The sequence below is a fragment of the Salvelinus namaycush genome, unplaced genomic scaffold (genome assembly GCF_016432855.1).
Source record: "Salvelinus namaycush isolate Seneca unplaced genomic scaffold, SaNama_1.0 Scaffold1679, whole genome shotgun sequence".
Classification (NCBI taxonomy): Eukaryota; Metazoa; Chordata; class Actinopteri; order Salmoniformes; family Salmonidae; genus Salvelinus; species Salvelinus namaycush.
In genome coordinates this window covers 16,957-36,226 of record NW_024058429.1, presented here as the reverse complement: position 1 = coordinate 36,226, position 19,270 = coordinate 16,957, and the positions used below count along the sequence as shown (strand labels likewise).

Genomic DNA, 19,270 nt, shown 5'->3' with positions numbered 1-19,270 from the left:
CAATGCACTGTTGCTGCCTTTTATTTAAACCCACTGTTATACTGCAGCTTTACAGGCAAAATAAAACCTCTCTTTTTCTCTCCCCCATTTTAACTCAAATCCATCACATTTAATCCCCTTTGATGACTGGAAATGTGTCTTGTTTGTTCAGGCTGACGCTTGTCTCCACCTGTTTTAACCAGGTCAGTATTATTATTACCGTAGACATATTTAGGACTCCCCACCATCAGAATCACTTGAACTGATGTTCACCAATGGACCCGACCCTGTTCTAGAATTAGAATTGGATGCATTCTAAATTCAGTCATTCTAGTTCTATGGTTCGAGCTGCACATCTAAAATAGCCACAGTACACAGGACAGAGGACACAGAACACAGGACAGAGGCCGGCTACTTTGACGAATCTCAAATATAAAATATATTTTGATTTGTTTAACACTTATTTTTTTTTGGTTACTACATAATTCCATATGGTGTGTCCAAACTTTTGACTGGTACTGTATATAAATATCTTTGAAAATACCATATTAGTACAGATGTAGGGTCTTAATTTGATCACTCTTTTATTGATTACAATTTTCCTGCACAGGAGGACATGCAAACTAAGTATTTAAGGTTTAAAAAGGCTTCTAAAATTAGTAAGTTCCACTAACATTTCTGACTTGATTTTCTATAAAGTATTATGTACAGTGGCTTGCGAAACTATTCACCCCCCCCTTGGCAATTTTCCCACTTTGTTGCCTTACAACCTGGAATTAAAATATATATATTTTTTGGGGGGGGGGGGGGTTGTATCATTTGATTTACACAACATGCCTACCACTTTGAAGATGCAATATATTTTTTATTGTGAAACAAACAAAAAATAAGACAAAAAAAATGAAAACTTGAGGGTGCATAACTATTCACCCCCCCAAAGTCAATACTTTGTAGAGCCACCTTTTGCAGCAATTACAGCTGCAAGTCTCTTGGGGTATGTCTCTATAAGCTTGGCACATCTAGCCACTGGGATTTCTGCTCTTTCTTCAAGGCAAAACTGCTCCAGCTCCTTCAAGTTGGATGGGTTCCGCTGGTGTTCAGCAATCTTTAAGTCATACCACAGATTCTCAATTGGATTGAGGTCGGGGCTTTGACTAGGCCATTCCAAGACATTTAAATGTTTCCCCTTAATTAAACCACTCAAGTGTTGCTTTAGCAGTATGCTTAGGGTCATTGTCCTGCTGGAAGGCGAACCTCCGTCCCAGTCTCAAATCTGAAACAGGTTTCCCTCAAGAATTTCCCTGTATTTAGCGCCATCCATCATTCCTTAAATTCTGACCAGTTTCCCAGTCCCTGCCGATGAAAAACATCCCCACAGCATGATGCTTCGCTGTGGGGATAGTGTTCTCGGGGTGATGAGATGTGTTGGGTTTACGCCAGACATAGCATTTCCCTTGATGGCCAATAAGTTCTATTTTAGTCTCATCTGACCAGAGTACCTTCTTCCATATGTTTGGGGAGTCTCCCACATGCCTTGTGGCGAACATCAAACGTGTTTGCTTATTTTTTCTTTAAGCAACAGCTTTTTTTCTGGCCACTCTTCCATAAAGCCCTGCTCTGTGGAGTGTACCAGATCCACTTCTATTGGAAACCACCAACTCTAATTAGTGTGGACAGAGCAGGGCCATAGTATTTTAGACAGAAATGAAACCATCAAAGAACAATGAAATAACACAGGACAGGACTAGGATAGAGAACAGGTTGGGAATAGCCATGTCACAGGTACTGGCCCTGTGGCCTCTAGCTGATATGTTGTGAGAAAAGAGGTGGGCCTAGCTTGTGGAGGGGGATCAATCTGATGTAGCTAAGTGGTCCTCTATAGGGGGAACAGAGATATATATCAATCTGATGTAGCTAAGTGGTCCTCTATAGTGGGGACCGAGGTAAAGATAGATCTAAAGGGGGAGGCCAGGGCCCGTATCCACAAAGCGTTTCAGAGGATCTGTTTATATCTAATCTTGTTCATTCTGATCTAAATGTCAGATATGATCTTAGCTCAGAACTTCTACTCTGAGACCCTTCATACAGGCCCTGGTCTCTATGGGGGGCCAGGTGTAGAAATTATAGGACAACTGAGAATAAGAGATATGGTTCTCTCTGTTGGTTTTAGGAAGGTTAAACTGACTGCCCTGACTGCTGTATTCCAGCACTTTGGATTTGAAATGGTACAATGACTATGGGGTTAAAGTGCAGACTGTCAGCTTTCATTTGAGGGTATTTCTATCCATATCGGGTGAACCGTTTAGAAATTACAGCACTTTTTGTACATAATTCACCCATTTTAAGGGGACCAAAAGTATTGGGCCAAATTCACTTGTGTATTAAAGTAGTAAAAAGTTAAATATTTGGTCCCATAATCCTAGCACACAATGATTATGTCCTAGCACAGTATGCATAGTCACTTCGCCCCCACCTACATGTACAGATTGCCTCTACTAGCCTGTACCCTTGCACACCGACTCTGTACCGGTACCCCCTGTATATAGCCTCCACATTGACTCTTTACCGTAACCCCCTGTATATAGCCTCCACATTGACTCTGTACCGTAACACCCTGTATATAGCCTCCACATTGACTCTGTACCGGTACCCCCTGTATATAGCCTCCACATTGACTCTGTACCGTAACACCCTGTATATAGCCTCCACATTGACTCTGTACCGTAACCCCCTGTATATAGCCTCCACACCGACTCTGTACCGGTACCCCCTGTATATAGCCTCCACATTGACTCTGTACCGGTACCCCCTGTATACAGCCTCCACATTGACTCTGTACCGGTACCCCCCTGTATATAGCCTCCACACTGACTCTGTACCGGTACCCCCCTGTATATAGCCTCCACATTGACTCTGTACCGGTACCCCCTGTATATAGCCTCCACATTGACTCTGTACCGGTACCCCCTGTATATAGCCTCCACATTGACTCTGTACCGGTACCCCCTGTATATAGCCTCCACATTGACTCTGTACCGTAACCCCCTGCATATAGCCTCCACATTGACTCTGTACCGGTACCCCCTGTATATAGCCTCCACATTGACTCTGTACCGGTACCCCCCTGTATATAGCCTCCACATTGACTCTGTACCGTAACACCCTGTATATAGCCTCCACATTGACTCTGTACCGTAACACCCTGTATATAGTCTCCACATTGACTCTGTACCGGTACCCCCCTGTATATAGTCTCCACATTGACTCTGTACCGGTGCCCCCTGTATATAGTCTCCACATTGACTCTGTACCGTAACACCCTGTATATAGCCTCCACATTGACTCTGTACCGGTACCCCCTGTATATAGCCTCCACATTGACTCTGTACCGGTACCCCCTGTATATAGTCTCCACATTGACTCTGTACCGGTGCCCCTGTGTATAGTCTCATTATTTTTATTGTGTTACTTTTTATTATTACTTTGTATTTTAGTCTACTTGGTAAATATTTTCTTCTTCTTGAACTGCACTGTTGCTTAAGGGCTTGTCAGTCAGCATTTCACTGTAAAGTCTACACTTGTTGTATTCGGCGCATGTGACTAAGTTTGATTTGATTACATTAATTTTAATAGGATTCTTGAAATATTTTATTTTCACTGTGTGTTTCAAATATGAAAATAAAGACCACATCAAGCTTGTGACTTGTTGGTTGCATTTGCTGTGTTTCAGACTATTTTGTGCCGAATAGAAATGAATGGTAAATAATGTACTGTGTCATTTCTGAGTCACTCTTATTGTAAATAAGAATAGAATACATTTATAAACACTTCTACATTAATGTGGACGCTACCTTGATTACAGATAATCCTGAATTAATCGTGAATAACGATGAGTGTGAAAGTTACTGATGCACAAATATCATAATATTCAAATATCTCTCTCTCTCTCTTTCTCTCCCCCCCATCTAGAATAATGTCATAGCAGAGAGCAGTTTGTTAGCCCAGCAGGATCCAGGGAAGCGGAGAGGACCAGAGCCCCAGTCAGCCCAGCGGCCTGCTGCCCTCCCCTGGGCCCAGAGTCAGGCTACTGGAGGCAGCTTGCAGAGAGACAGGCCTGGGGCCTTCCTCCTGGACCTCCACAACTTCCCTGACCTCTCCAAGGCTGATATAAACAGACAGAACCCCAATATACAGGTAACACTGTCTCTCCTTGTAAACAGACAGGTAACACTGTCCCTCCTTGTAAACAGACAGGTAACACTGTCTCTCCTTGTAAACAGACAGGTAACAGTGACCCTCCTTGTAAACAGACAGGTAACAGTGACCCTCCTTGTAAACAGACAGGTAACAGTGACCCGCCTTGTAAACAGACAGGTAACACTATCCCTCCTTGTAAACAGACAGGTAACACTATCCCTCCTTGTAAACAGACAGGTAACAGTGACCCTCCTTGTAAACAGACAGGTAACAGTGACCCTCCTTGTAAACAGACAGGTAACAGTGACCCTCCTTGTAAACAGACAGGTAACAGTGTCCCTCCTTGTAAACAGACAGGTAACAGTGTCCCTCCTTGTAAACAGACAGGTAACAGTGACCCTCCTTGTAAACAGACAGGTAACAGTGTCCCTCCTTGTAAACAGACAGGTAACAGTGACCCTCCTTGTAAACAGACAGGTAACACTGTCTCTCCTTGTTAACAGACAGGTAACACTGTCTCTCCTTGTAAACAGACAGGTAACAGTGACCCTCCTTGTAAACAGACAGGTAACAGTGACCCTCCTTGTAAACAGACAGGTAACACTGTCTCTCCTTGTAAACAGACAGGTAACACTGTCCCTCCTTGTAAACAGACAGGTAACACTGTCTCTCCTTGTAAACAGACAGGTAACACTGTCTCTCCTTGTAAACAGACAGGTAACAGTGACCCTCCTTGTAAACAGACAGGTAGCAGTGACCCTCCTTGTAAACAGACAGGTAACAGTGACCCTCCTTGTAAACAGACAGGTAACAGTGACCCTCCTTGTAAACAGACAGGTAACAGTGACCCTCCTTGTAAACAGACAGGTAACAGTGACCCTCCTTGTAAACAGACAGGTAACACTGTCTCTCCTTGTAAACAGACAGGTAACAGTGTCCCTCCTTGTAAACAGACAGGTAACACTGTCTCTCCTTGTAAACAGACAGGTAACACTGTCCCTCCTTGTAAACAGACAGGTAACACTGTCTCTCCTTGTAAACAGACAGGTAACACTGTCCCTCCTTGTAAACAGACAGGTAACACTGTCCCTCCTTGTAAACAGACAGGTAACACTGTCTCTCCTTGTAAACAGACAGGTAACACTGTCTCTCCTTGTAAACAGACAGGTAACACTGTCTCTCCTTGTAAACAGACAGGTAACACTGTCTCTCCTTGTAAACAGACAGGTAACACTGTCTCTCCTTGTAAACAGACAGGTAACACTGTCTCTCCTTGTAAACAGACAGGTAACACTGTCCCTCCTTGTAAACAGACAGGTAACACTGTCTCTCCTTGTAAACAGACAGGTAACACTGTCTCTCCTTGTAAACAGACAGGTAACACTGTCTCTCCTTGTAAACAGACAGGTAACACTGTCTCTCCTTGTAAACAGACAGGTAACACTGTCCCTCCTTGTTAACAGACAGGTAACACTGTCCCTCCTTGTAAACAGACAGGTAACAGTGACCCTCCTTGTAAACAGACAGGTAACAGTGACCCTCCTTGTAAACAGACAGGTAACACTGTCTCTCCTTGTTAACAGACAGGTAACACTGTCTCTCCTTGTAAATAGACAGGTAACACTGTCTCTCCTTGTAAACAGACAGGTAACACTGTCTCTCCTTGTAAACAGACAGGTAACACTGTCTCTCCTTGTAAACAGACAGGTAACACTGTCTCTCCTTGTAAACAGACAGGTAACACTGTCTCTCCTTGTAAACAGAGGCAGGAAGAACAAACAGGAAGAGGCAGGAAGAACAAACAGGAAGAGGCAGGATACCCTGGGGCACATCACTACCCTCTCTCTCAACAATTCAATTTCATTCGAATAGCTTTATTGGCATGGGAAATATATGTTTACATTGCCAAAGTATATACAGTGTTGTAACGATGTGCAAATATTTAAAGTACATAAAGGGAAAATAAATAAACATAAATATAAACTCAGCAAAAATGAAACCCTTTTTCAGGACCCTGTCTTTCAAAGATAATTCGTACAAATCCAAATAACTTCACAGATCTTCATTGTAAAGGGTTTAAACACTGTTTCCCATGCGTGTTCAATGAACCATAAACAATTAATGAACATGCACCTGTGGAACGGTCGTTAAGACACTAACAGCTTACAGACGGTAGGCAATTAAGATCACAGTTATGAAAACTTAGGACACTAAAGAGGCCTTTCTACTGACTCTGAAAAACACCAAAAGAAAGATGCCCAGGGTCCCTGCTCATCTGCGTGAACGTGCCTTAGGCATGCTGCAAGGAGGCATGAGAACTGCAGAAGTGGCCTGGACAATAAATTGCAATGTCTGTACTGTGAGATGCCTAAGACAGCGCTACAGGGAGACAGAATGGACAGCTGATCGTCCTCGCAGTGGCAGACCACGTGTAACAACACCTGCACAGGATCGGTACATCCGAACATCACACCTGCGGGACAGGTACAGGATGGCAACAACAACTGCCCGAGTTACACCAGGAACGCACAATCCCTCCATCAGTGCTCAGACTGCTGAGAGAGGCTGGACTGAGGGCTTGTAGGCCTGTTGTAAGGCAGGTCCTCACCAGACATCACCGGCAACAATGTCGCCTATGGGCACAAACCCACCGTCGCTGGACAAGACAGGAATGGCAAAAAGTGCTCTTCACTGACGCGTCGCGGTTTTGTCTCACCAGGGGTGATGGTCAGATTCGCGTTTATCGTCGAAGGAATGAGCGTTACATCGAGGCCTGTACTCTGGAGCGGGATCGATTTGGAGGTGGAGGGTCCGTCAAGGTCTGGGGTGGTGTGTCACAGCATCATCGGACTGAGCTTTTTGTCATTGCAAGCAATCTCAACTCTGTGCGTTACAGGGAAGACATCCTCCTCCCTCATGTGGTACCCTTCCTGTAGGCTCGTCCTGACATGACCCTCCAGCATGACAATGCCACCAGCCGTACTGCTCGTTCTGTGCGTGACTTCCTGCAAGACAGGAATGTCAGTGTTCTGCCATGGCCAGCGAAGAGCCCGGATCTCAATCCCATTGAGCACGCCTGGGACCTGTTGGATCGCAGGGTGAGAGCTAGGGCCATTTCCCCCCAGATGGTTGCAGGTGGAAGAGTGGGGTAACATCTCACAGCAAGAACTGGTAAATCTGGTGCAGTCCATGAGGAGGAGATGCACTGCAGTACTTAATGCAGCTGGTGGCCACACCAGATACTGACTGTTACTTTTGATATTGACCCCCTCTTTGTTCAGGGACACATTATTCCATTTCTGTTAGTCACATGTCTGTGGAACTTGTTCAGTTTATGTCTCAGTTGTTGAATCTTGTTATGTTCATACAAATATTTACACGTTAAGTTTGCTGAAAATAAACGCAGTTGACAGTGAGAGGACGTTTCTTGTTTTGCTGAGTTTAGGTTGCATTTACAAAGGTGTTTGTTCTTCACTGGTTGACCTTTTCTTGTGGCAACAGGTCACACATCTTGCTGCTGTGATGGAACACTGTGGTATCAGTCAACATGGGCTATAATCTATAGTAAGACACTATGAGTGGTGATTGCCCCTAGTAAAATAGACAGTCAACATGGGTTATAATCTATAGTACGACATGAGTGGTGATGGCCCCTAGTAAAATAGACAGTCAACATGGGTTATAATCTATAGTACGACATGAGTGGTGATGGCCCCTAGTAAAATAGACAGTCAACATGGGTTATAATATATAGCAAGACACTATCTATGAGTGGTGATTGCCCCTAGTAAAATAGACTTAATCTATAGTAAATGATGCCTTCTGGCTCCTCATGTTTAACTCTCTCTGTCACTCAGAAAATGTTGCCTGATGCCACGTTTGAACATCATATGCTAATATATAGTAATCTCATCTTCTTTTACCAAAGAACACGGTTCTCCAAGCTTGCCGAAGCTCTCCTGAAAGGCAGGTTATCATTTTGAGCCGTGACCCCCTACAGAAAAGATACAGGTCGTGTCCGAATACCCATTCTTGCATCCTAAATAGTAGGCCGTTTTGAGTATTGGAAAAAATAAATTGAGTATGGTTTAAATGCCAGGATGCTATACTCATCCTGTAGAATTAGGTTTCCCACACAACGTTGGAAGAGGTGGGCTGCAACTGATTGGCTACATGAAGAGGACTAGGGCCGAACAACCAAACTAGGCTGTAGTAACACTGTAGTGTTCCCCCTAGTTATGATGCAGTTACACCACTTTATTAAGGATGCTCAAGGTCTTATAAAGGTCATGCTAAAATGTCATACAAACAAACACCACGTGTATCCGTCACAGTGGCACAGTGGCGTCCAACTACAGTACTAGATCATTGTAGTGTAACGACCCTGGGTTGATAAGCGCGGATATCGACTGTGCCTCACGAGCATGCTTTTTGCGGCACAGTCGATAGCGCGCTGGACTTCAGGCTAGAAGGTTGAGGGTTCGAGACCTGCACACCCTGCCTGTTTCATTACAATATGTTCTGGATACAACCAAAAAGGGTTATATTCCTTGCTTCATATATGCACCCCTTAAAGGTTCTATATAGAATTGTTTGGTGGGGTTCTTCACGGAACAATTTTTGGTTCCGTTTGGCCGCTCCCAACTGGAGAAACTGGTGGCAAACCACCTCCTCTTCATCCTCCTCTATAGAACCCTTGGGTGCCATATACTGTGTGAATCAAGCATAGAATCAAGCATAGAACCCTTTTTTGGTTCCAAACATAACCTTTTTTTGGTAAGAGTATACCATATGTAGGTCATATGGACTTAATCCACAACGATTCAGATGATTTTGGAGCTGTATAGGACTGAGGCCAACACATCTCTCCCGGTCTTCCCCAAACAGCTCTCCGGACTTCCGAAGACAAGGTATCATGCACCCTCCCATATAGTGTTCTTGTCTTCCTTCACAACCACCACTCTGAGATCCAGGGTTGTTTTCCATTTCTGTGGGGGGGCAAATTGAAAAGGAAGCTAACCTCCCCTTTTACAAGCCTGAGATACCAGACCAGTGAGTCACGAGAGACACTTGAAAATGAGGGGAATGAGCCAATGAGTCAGGACTATACCAAGCTTGTAGGCTCAGTGGGACTGCTCAAGGAGTTGACCTTTTCACTCTTGATTTGTATTTTATTCTTCAGAGTATCAAAACTAGACCAGACAGACTGGTGTTTTGTGTCTGGAATATAACAGGCTGGACAGACTGGTGTTTTGTGTCTGGAATATAACCGGCTGGACAGACTGGTGTTTTGTGTCTGGAATATAACCGGCTGGACAGACTGGTGTTTTGTGTCTGGAATATAACAGGCTGGACAGACTGGTGTTTTGTGTCTGGAATATAACAGGCTGGACAGACTGGTGTTTTGTGTCTGGAATATAACAGGCTGGACAGACTGGTGTTTTGTGTCTGGAATATAACAGGCTGGACAGACTGGTGTTTTGTGTCTGGAATATAACAGGCTGGACAGACTGGTGTTTTGTGTCTGGAATATAACAGGCTGGACAGACTGGTGTTTTGTGTCTGGAATATAACAGGCTAGGCTAGACAGACTGGTGTTTTGTGTCTGGAATATAACTTCTCTAGGGTAGGGGGCAGTATTTTGACATCCGGATGAAAAGCGTGCCCAAAGTAAACTGCCTGTTACTCAGGCCCAGAAGCTAGGATATTCATATAATTGGTAGATTTGGATAGAAAACACTCTAAAGTTTCCAAAACTGTTAAAATAATGTCTGTGAGTATAGCAGAACTGATATGGTAGGCGAAAACCTGAGAAATATCCATCCAGGAAGTGGGATTTTTTTATGTTTGTAGTTTTCCATAGACTGCCTATACAGATTCCAATGACTTAGGACTCAAATTGCACTTCCTATGGCTTCCACTAGATGTCAACAGTCTTTAGAAATTGTTTCATGCTTGTATTCTGAAAATTTAGGGAGTAAGACCAGTCTGAATGAGTGGACACTGCAGTGTCCCAGAGGTTTTTCATGCGTGCGACCAGGAGCATGCCTTTCTTGTTTTCCTTTTATATTGACAAAGCTTTTGTCCTGTTTAAATGCTATTGATTATTATGACTAAAAACAACCTGAGGATTGATTATAAACATCGTTTGACATGTTTCTACGAACTTTCCTGATACTTTTCGGATTTTTCGTCTGTCTGTTGTGACTGCCTTTGAGCCTGTGGATTACTGAACAAAACGCGCAAACAAAACTGAGGTTTTTGGATATAAAGAGGGACTTTATCGAACAAAACGAACATTTATTGAGTAAATGGGAGTCTTGTGAGTGCAACCATATGAAGATCATCAAAGGTAAGTGATTCATTTTGTCGCTATTTCTGACTTTTGTGACTACAACTACTTGGCTGGTAACTGTTTGTAATGATTTGTCTGCTGGGCGCTGTCCTCAAATAATCGCATGGTTTGCTTTCGCCGTAAAGCCTTTTTGAAATCTGACACAGTGGCTGGATTAACAAGAAATTCCTCTTTTAAGCCGATGTATAACACTTGTATGTTTTATGAATTTGTAATGTGAGTATATCTGTTTTTGAATTTGGCGCTCTGCAATTTCACTGGATGTTGGTCAGGTGGGACGCTACCGTTCCACGTACCCTAGAGAGGATAACAGGCTGGATGGTAACACATGAGAGGTAAACAATGCATCCAATTCTTGACAATGTACAATTGTATCAAGACTTATTTCACGTCTAAATCAAGTCGCAGCGTGCTATAAAAGTTATTTTTAATGTTAGATTTGAGAGAATGTTGTTGCCCTCCCAACAGACACACACACACACTCACACTCCAGACAGACACTTACCTTCGACCCTGCTCCTCCCTCTCCTCCTCTCCCTCTCCTCCTCTCCCTCTCCTCCTCCCCCTCTCCTCCAGGTGACCATAGAGGTGGTGGACGATCTAGAAGGGGCGGAGCATGAGAAAGACCTGAAGATGGAGAACAAACCAGGTTTGGCCGCTCCCAACCGGAGAAACTGGTGGCAAATCACCTCCTCCTCTTCATCCTCCTCCTCTTCGGTCTTGACCCCACGTCGACCCAAGGAGCAGGCTAGGGAGCAGCAGCCCACCTACAGAGGAGGAGTAGAACGTGGCAGTAACACAGAGGATAGTAACTTCCTGAAACCACGAGGGGACTGGGAGAGGAGAGGAGGCGCAGGAGGAGGAGGCACCAGCAAGGCTCAGACTGAATATGGTGAGTGTAGTGTGAGGGGGACTGACGGCAAGAGGACGTGTGTTTGTTAAGGGCTGTGTGTTTGTTTAGGGGTTGTGTGTGTGTTCTAAGCGTGCAAGCGTGTTTGACACAGGAAGCGGATGTATGATTGAAGCCTTAAATCAATCAAATGTATTTATAAAGCCCTTCTTACATCAGCAGATGCCACAAAGTGCTTTACAGAAACCCAGCCTAAAACCCCAAACAGCAAGCAATGCAGGTGTAGAAGCACGGCGGCTAGGAAAAACTCCATAGAAAGGCCAAAACCTAGGAAGAAACCTAGAGAGGAACCAGGCTATGACGGGTGGCCAGTCCTCTTCTGGCTGTGCCGGGTGGAGATTATAACAGTACATGGCCAAGATGTTCAAATGTTCATCGATGACCAGCATGGTCAAATGAAACACTCTTTAGTTTCATCAGATGGATTTATCTATTGTGTGTGTGCGTGACAGATTAGACGCTTCTCGAACATCAAAGTCCCCCTACAGGAACAGGGCCAAATCAGAACTGCTTCCTAAATGGCACCCTAATCCCTATATAGTGCACTACCCAGCTAGCACATAATGTTCTGAGAACCATATGTTTCTTAGAGCGTGGTTTGTCCTATGATTGTTTTGCATACAACCTTCCCACAACGTTCGGGGGAATGGTGCCGGATAGTTGCTTGGCTTTGGAAAATTCTCAGCACATTTTAAGGTACTTGACAAACATTTTTTTTTATTTACTTGGTATTTCATTACTTTAACAGAACGTTTCCCGAACGTTTGAACATAGTTCATTAACACATTTAATTTCAGTTTTGGTAATGTTCTAGGAACGTTCTCCAACTGGTTTGACATTGGGAATGTTCTCATAGTTCAGAGAACGTTAAGAAACAATGTTCTTCTGTGGGAATTTCAGTAGTTCATCATGACGTTTCCTACAGGTTTCCTCTTGGTTCTATTTAAAGTCATGTTCTCAAATTATTACGAGGACGTTAAGAAAACGTTCCATAAAAAAAACAAAACACAAGAACACTATAGTACACTAGCATTGAAACATTAAGTGACATTTTTTAAGGAACCTAAAATATCTGTTATCAGAACGTTAATAAAACCTACAAGGAAAGCTTTCAAGGAACCAGAGTAAAATGTTCTCAGAATCTCCCTGCAATCTAAAAATAAACATTCCCAGAACAGGTTTCTGTTCTCAGAACATTAAATACACTGTCTGTTTTACCGGTCAGGGAACATATGGCTTCATTCCCACAACCAATGTGAAACCAAAATCATACATCCCCACAACGTCCAAGGAACCAATGTGCTAGCTGGGTACTTTTCTGGTTAATAGTAGTGCATGGGGTAATAGCAGACCAGTTCATATCATTCTCAATTACTGTCTACACACACACACACACACACACACACACACACACACACACACACACACACACACACACACACACACACACACACACACACACACACACACACACACACACACACATTCTCTCTCTCCACAGCTGGCCTGCTAGATAGATAGATTTAATGTAGAAGAATTCCCCCTCCCCGTGGTCGTACAGTATCCATCCACACCGTGTCTGAGCTTGTCCACCAGCTCAAACACAACACTGTTACACAGGAATGTGGGTGCTATGGAGAGAAAAGAGGAGAAATGTCATTTTATCCATCTGGGTACGGCTGTCAGGAATGAATGAGCAGGTTCATATATTGTTAAATTCTACATTTCAAACCCTAAGCCCATGTTTACTGGCTGACCGCTGTGGATGGACTATTTAGGACTTATCAGGTCACAGGACCTCATGTTACTGTATCTGTGGTGCTGACTGTCACTCAGCAGTGACTGAGCCAGGTCTGTGGTGCCGACTGTCACTCAGCAGTGACTGAGCCAGGTCTGTGGTGCTGACTGTCACTCAGCAGTGACTGAGCCAGGTCTGTGGTGCTGACTGTCACTCAGCAGTGACTGAGCCAGGTCTGTGGTGCTGACTGTCACTCAGCAGTGACTGAGCCAGGTCTGTGGTGCTGACTGTCACTCAGCAGTGACTGAGCCAGGTCTGTGGTGCCGACTGTCACTCAGCAGTGACTGAGCCAGGTCTGTGGTGCCGACTGTCACTCAGCAGTGACTGAGCCAGGTCTGTGGTGCTGACTGTCACTCAGCAGTGACTGAGCCAGGTCTGTGGTGCTGACTGTCACTCAGCAGTGACTGAGCCAGGTCTGTGGTACCGACTGTCACTCAGCAGTGACTGAGCCAGGTCTGTGGTGCTGACTGTCACTCAGCAGTGACTGAGCCAGGTCTGTGGTGCTGACTGTCACTCAGCAGTGACTGAGCCAGGTCTGTGGTGCTGACTGTCACTCAGCAGTGACTGAGCCAGGTCTGTGGTACTGACTGTCACTCAGCAGTGACTGAGCCAGGCCTGTGGTACCGACTGTCACTCAGCAGTGACTGAGCCAGGTCTGTGGTGCTGACTGAGCCAGGTCTGTGGTGCTGACTGAGCCAGGTCTGTGGTGCTGACTGAGCCAGGTCTGTGGTGCTGACTGAGCCAGGTCTGTGGTGCTGACTGAGCCAGGTCTGTGGTGCTGACTGTCACTCAGCAGTGACTGAGCCAGGTCTGTGGTGCTGACTGAGCCAGGTCTGTGGTGCTGACTGAGCCAGGTCTGTGGTGCTGACTGAGCCAGGTCTGTGGTGCTGACTGTCACTCAGCAGTGACTGAGCCAGGTCTGTGGTGCCGACTGAGCCAGGTCTGTGGTGCCGACTGAGCCAGGTCTGTGGTGCCGACTGAGCCAGGTCTGTGGTCGTTCATTTCTAGGTTGCAATGAGGTTGAGAGAACCTTTTACTTTGGTTCCCTGAAGGTTTCCCTGGGAGGTTTTATTCATGAAAATTATAGGTTATTTGACTTTTTTAATAACACTGCTAGTTTAGGTTGGAACGCCACGCACGGATAGGACACCTCCATTAACTCTACCTACATGTACGTACTACCTCAACTAACCCGTGCCCCTGCACATTGACTCTGTAACGGCACCCCTCTGTATACAGTTGAAGTCGGAAGTTTACATACACCTTAGCCAAATACTTTTAAACCCAATTTTTCACAATTCCTGACATTTAATCCTAGTAAAAATCCCCAGTCTTAGGTCAGTTAGGATCACCACTATATTTTAAGAATGTGAAATGTCAGAATAATAGTAGAGAGAATTATTTATTTCAGCTTTTATTTCTTTCATCACATTCCCAGTGGATCAGAAGTGTACATACACTCTATTAGTATTTGGTAGCATTGCCTTTAAATTGTTTAACTTGGGTCAAATGTTTCGGGTAGCCTTCCACAAGCTTCCCACAATAAGTTGGGTGAATTTTGGCCCATTCCTCCTGACAGAGCTGGTGTAACTAAGTCGGGTTTGTAGGCCTCCTTGCTCGCACACACTTTTTAAGTTCTGCCCACAAATGTTCTATAGGATTGAGGTCTGGGCTTTGTGATGGCCACTTCAATACCTTGACCATTTTGCCACAACTCTGGAAGTATGCTTGGGGTCATTGTCCGTTTGGAAGCATCATTTACGACCAAACTTTAACTTCCTGACGGATGTCTTGAGATGTTGCTTCAATATATCCACATACTTTTCCTCCCTCATGATGCCATCTATTTTGTGAAATGCACCAGTCCCTCCTGCAGCAAAGCACCCCCACAACATGATGCTGCCACCCCCGTGCTTCACGGTTGGGATGGTGTTTTTCGGCTTGCAAGCCTCCCTCTTTTTCCTCCAAACATAACGATGGTCATTATGGCCAAACAGTTCTATTTTTGTTTCATCAGACCAGAGGACATTTCTCCAAAAAGTACATTCTTTGTCCCCATGTGCAGTTGCAAACCGTAGTCTGGCTTTTTTATGGTGGTTTTGGAGCAGTGGCTTCTTCCTTGCTGAGCGGCCTTTCAGGTTATGTCGATATAGGACTCGTTTTACTGTGGATATATACTTTTGTACCTGTTTCCACCAGTATCTTCACAAGGTCCTTTGCTGTTGTTTTGGGATTGATTTGCACTTTTTGCACCAAAGTACGTTCATCTCTAGGAGACAGAACGCGTCTCCTTCCTGAGCGGTATGACAGCTGTGTGGTCCCATGGTGTTTATACTTGCGTACTATTGTTTGTACAGATGAACATGGTACCTTCAGGTGTTTGGAAATTGCTCCCAATGATGAACCAGACTTGTGGAGGCCTACAATTTATTTTCTGAGGTCTTGGCTGATTTCCTTTGATTTTCCCATGATGTCAAGCAAAGAGGCACTGAGTTTGAAGGTAGGCCTTGAAATACATCCACAGGTACACCTCCAATTGACTCAAATGATGTCAATTAGACCATCAGAAGCTTCTAAAGCCATGACATCATTTTCTGGAATTTTCCAAGCTGTTTAAAGGCACAGTGAACTTAGTGTATGTAAACTTCTGACCCACTGGAATTGTGATACAGTGAATTATAAGTTAAATAATCTGTCTGTAAACAATTGTTGGAAAAATTACTTGTGTCATGCACAAAGTAGAGGTCCTAACCGACTTGCTAAAACTATAGTTTGTTAACAAGAACATTTGTGGAGTGTGTACCTAAGTTTATGTAAACTTCCGACTTCAACTGTATATTGTTAGTTTTTACTGCTGCTCTTTATTTACTCATTGCTATTGTCTCTTATTCTTATCTGTATATTTTGAAACTGCACTGTTGGTTAGGGGCTCATAAGTAAGCATTTCACTGTAAGGTCTACACCTGATGTATTTGGCAATTTGTGATTTAATAAAATACAATTTGATTTGATTTGACACAGAAATTCATTTTCTTAGGGATTAATCATGCGAGCACATTACTTTTTTTTTTTATTGTGGCACAGCGTCAGTGAGATTCAAACCTATGATCTTCTATTCTCTATCCATGGAATTAGTCCACTGCACAACCAGGATGGAGCTAGCATGCCATGTTCATTTTGGTCTATTCAAACAGACCCCATTTCAAAGGAAACAAAAACTACATTTACATTTTAGTAATTTAGCAGACACTCTTATTCAGAGCGACTTACAGGAGCAATTAGGGTTAAGTGTCTTGCTCAAGGGCACATCGGCAGAGTTTTCACCTAGTCGGCTCAGAGAATTCGAACCGCCGACCTTTCAGTTACTGGCCTAACGATCTTAACCGTTAGGCTACCTGCCGCCCAGCACTCATTAAGATCAGGTGTGGCCAAATAGTGGGCGTGACCAACACACCCGAACACACTTAACAAGATAGTGATTTGTTGACGCTGAGAACGGAATGTATATGTTTTTAAATAACATTCTTAGAATGTTCTTTGTACGTTACTAATGTTTTGTTGTGTTTTTAAAGAAAGTTTTCTTAATGTTCTGAGAACATGACTTTAAATAGAACCATGAGGAAACCTGTATGAAACGTCATGCTGTAGTACTGAAATTCCCACATCAGAAACATATGGTTCTCAGAACGTTATGCGTTAGCTGGGTATCCTGCACCTTTCCCAGAACGTTGTGGGAAGGTTGTATGAAAAATGACCATAGGACAAACCCCGCTCTAACTAGCTCTAATAAAATATGGTTCTGTGCTAGCTGGCTGCTGGTCCTGCTGAGTGAGCTGTTCTGTGTTTCTGTAAGAGCTGCCACTAGTACACTTTAGGTGTAATTTGTGTATGGGGGTGTAGTTGCAGGGGGGGGGGGGGGGGGGGGGGGTGGTAGAGGAAGGGGCTACGCTGCTATCTAGACTTTAATCTGTGAAATTAAGACAATGTGTGGCAGATGTTGGTGAGGTGGTTAGTGTGTGTGTGTGTGTGCCGTGAGTTTAATGTAATAGTTTAGTACTCAGTTCAGCCAGAGGAAACGTTTCCATGTATTCTCATTAAACTGATCCCTTCAATGATCATTGGAACGAAAGGGAATTTCTTGCCAGTTCAGCCCCATTTCCAAACAACACATTAACAGTCAGACAGCAGCAAAAGCAGTCCGGGACTCATTTCAATGTGACTTGTGCCAAGACGAGTATTTGATTTAAAAAAAAATTTACACTTAATTTGAAAGTATTACAGAGAGTTAAGTGCCCAGGACCCACCAACCTCCCAGGACCCACCAACCTCCCAGGACCCACCATCTCCCAGGGCCCACCAACCTCCCAGGGCCCACCAACCTCCCAGGGCCCACCAACCTCCCAGGGCCCACCAACCTCCCAGGGCCCACCAACCTCCCAGGACCCACCAACCTCCCAGGGCCCACCAACCTCCCAGGGCCCACCAACCTCCCAGGGCCCACCAACCTCCCAGGGCCCACCAACCTCCCAGGACCCACCAACCTCCCAGGACCCACCAACCTCCCAGGACCCACCTACCTCCCAGGACCCACCAACCTCCCAGAACCCACCAACCTCCCAGGGCCCACCAACCTCCCAGGACCCACCTACCTCCCAGGACCCACCAACCTCCCAGGACCCACCTACCTCCCAGGACCCACCAACCTCCCAGAACCCACCAACCTCCCAGAGCCCACCAACCTCCCAGGGCCCACCAACCTCCCAGGGCCCACCAACCTCCCAGGGCCCACCAACCTCCCAGGGCCCACCAACCTCCCAGGACCCACCAACCTCCCAGGACCCACCAACCTCCCAGGGCCCACCAACCTCCCAGGGCCCACCAACCTCCCAGGACCCACCAACCTCCCAGGACCCACCTACCTCCCAGGACCCACCAACCTCCCAGAACCCACCAACCTCCCAGGACCCACCTACCTCCCAGGACCCACCAACCTCCCAGAACCCACCAACCTCCCAGGGCCCACCAACCTCCCAGGGCCCACCAACCTCCCAGGACCCACCTACCTCCCAGGGCCCACCAACCTCCCAGGACCCACCAACCTCCCAGGACCCACCTACCTCCCAGGGCCCACCAACCTCCCAGGACCCATCTACCTCCCAGGACCCACCAACCTCCCAGGACCCACCAACCCCCCAGGACCCACCAACCTCCCAGGGCCCACCAACCTCCCAGGGCCCACCAACCTCTAGAACCCACCAACCTCCCAGGGCCACCCAACCTCCCAGGACCCACCAACCTCCCAGGGCCCACCAAACTCCCAGGGCCCACCAACCTCCCAGAACCCACCAACCTCCCAGGGCCCACCAACCTCCCAAGGCCCACCAACCTCCCAGGGCCCAACAACCTCCCAGGGCCCACCAACCTCCCAGGGCCCACCAACCTCCCAGGACCCACCAACCTCCCAGGGCCCACCAACCTCCCAGGGCCCACCAACCTCCCAGGGCCCACCAACCTCCCAGGACCCACCAACCTCCCAGAACCCACCAACCTCCCAGGGCCCACCAACCTCCCAGGGCCCACCAACCTCCCAGGGCCCACCAACCTCCCAGGGCCCACCAACCCCCCAGGGCCCACCAACCTCCCAGGGCCCACCAACCTCCCAGGGCCCACCAACCTCCCAGAACCCACCAACCTCCCAGGACCCACCAACCTCCCAGGGCCCACCCACCTCCCAGGGCCCACCCACCTCCCAGGGCCCACCCACCTCCCAGGGCCCACCAACCTCTAGAACTTGGGAAAGCAGCTAAAACATTAAGTTGTGTTGCGTCAGAAGCTTTCCTGGAAAATCTATTTTCTTGCCAAATACTTCCTGGTGTGTTTGTAATTGATAACACTGAAAACACTCACTCACTCACTCTGCCCTGGACTATAGTTAGACTAAGACCACACTGAGGAGGTGTGACCAGGCACTAGGGATGGAGGTGTGACCAGGTACTAGGGATGGAGGTGTGACCAGGTACTAGGGATGGAG

At 46.0% G+C, this 19,270-nt stretch overlaps 1 protein-coding gene across 1 annotated transcript in view; it reads left to right on the top strand.

Moving 5' to 3' along the window:
* The window catches only part of ism1 (isthmin 1), a 35,196-nt gene that overhangs the window by 2,421 nt on the left and 13,505 nt on the right, over positions 1 to 19,270 (top strand). The window contains exons 2-3 of the mRNA XM_038983459.1: positions 3,949 to 4,173; positions 11,108 to 11,423. Coding sequence (XP_038839387.1) covers positions 3,949 to 4,173; positions 11,108 to 11,423 — 541 coding nt within the window. The remainder of the gene's footprint in view (positions 1 to 3,948; positions 4,174 to 11,107; positions 11,424 to 19,270) is intronic.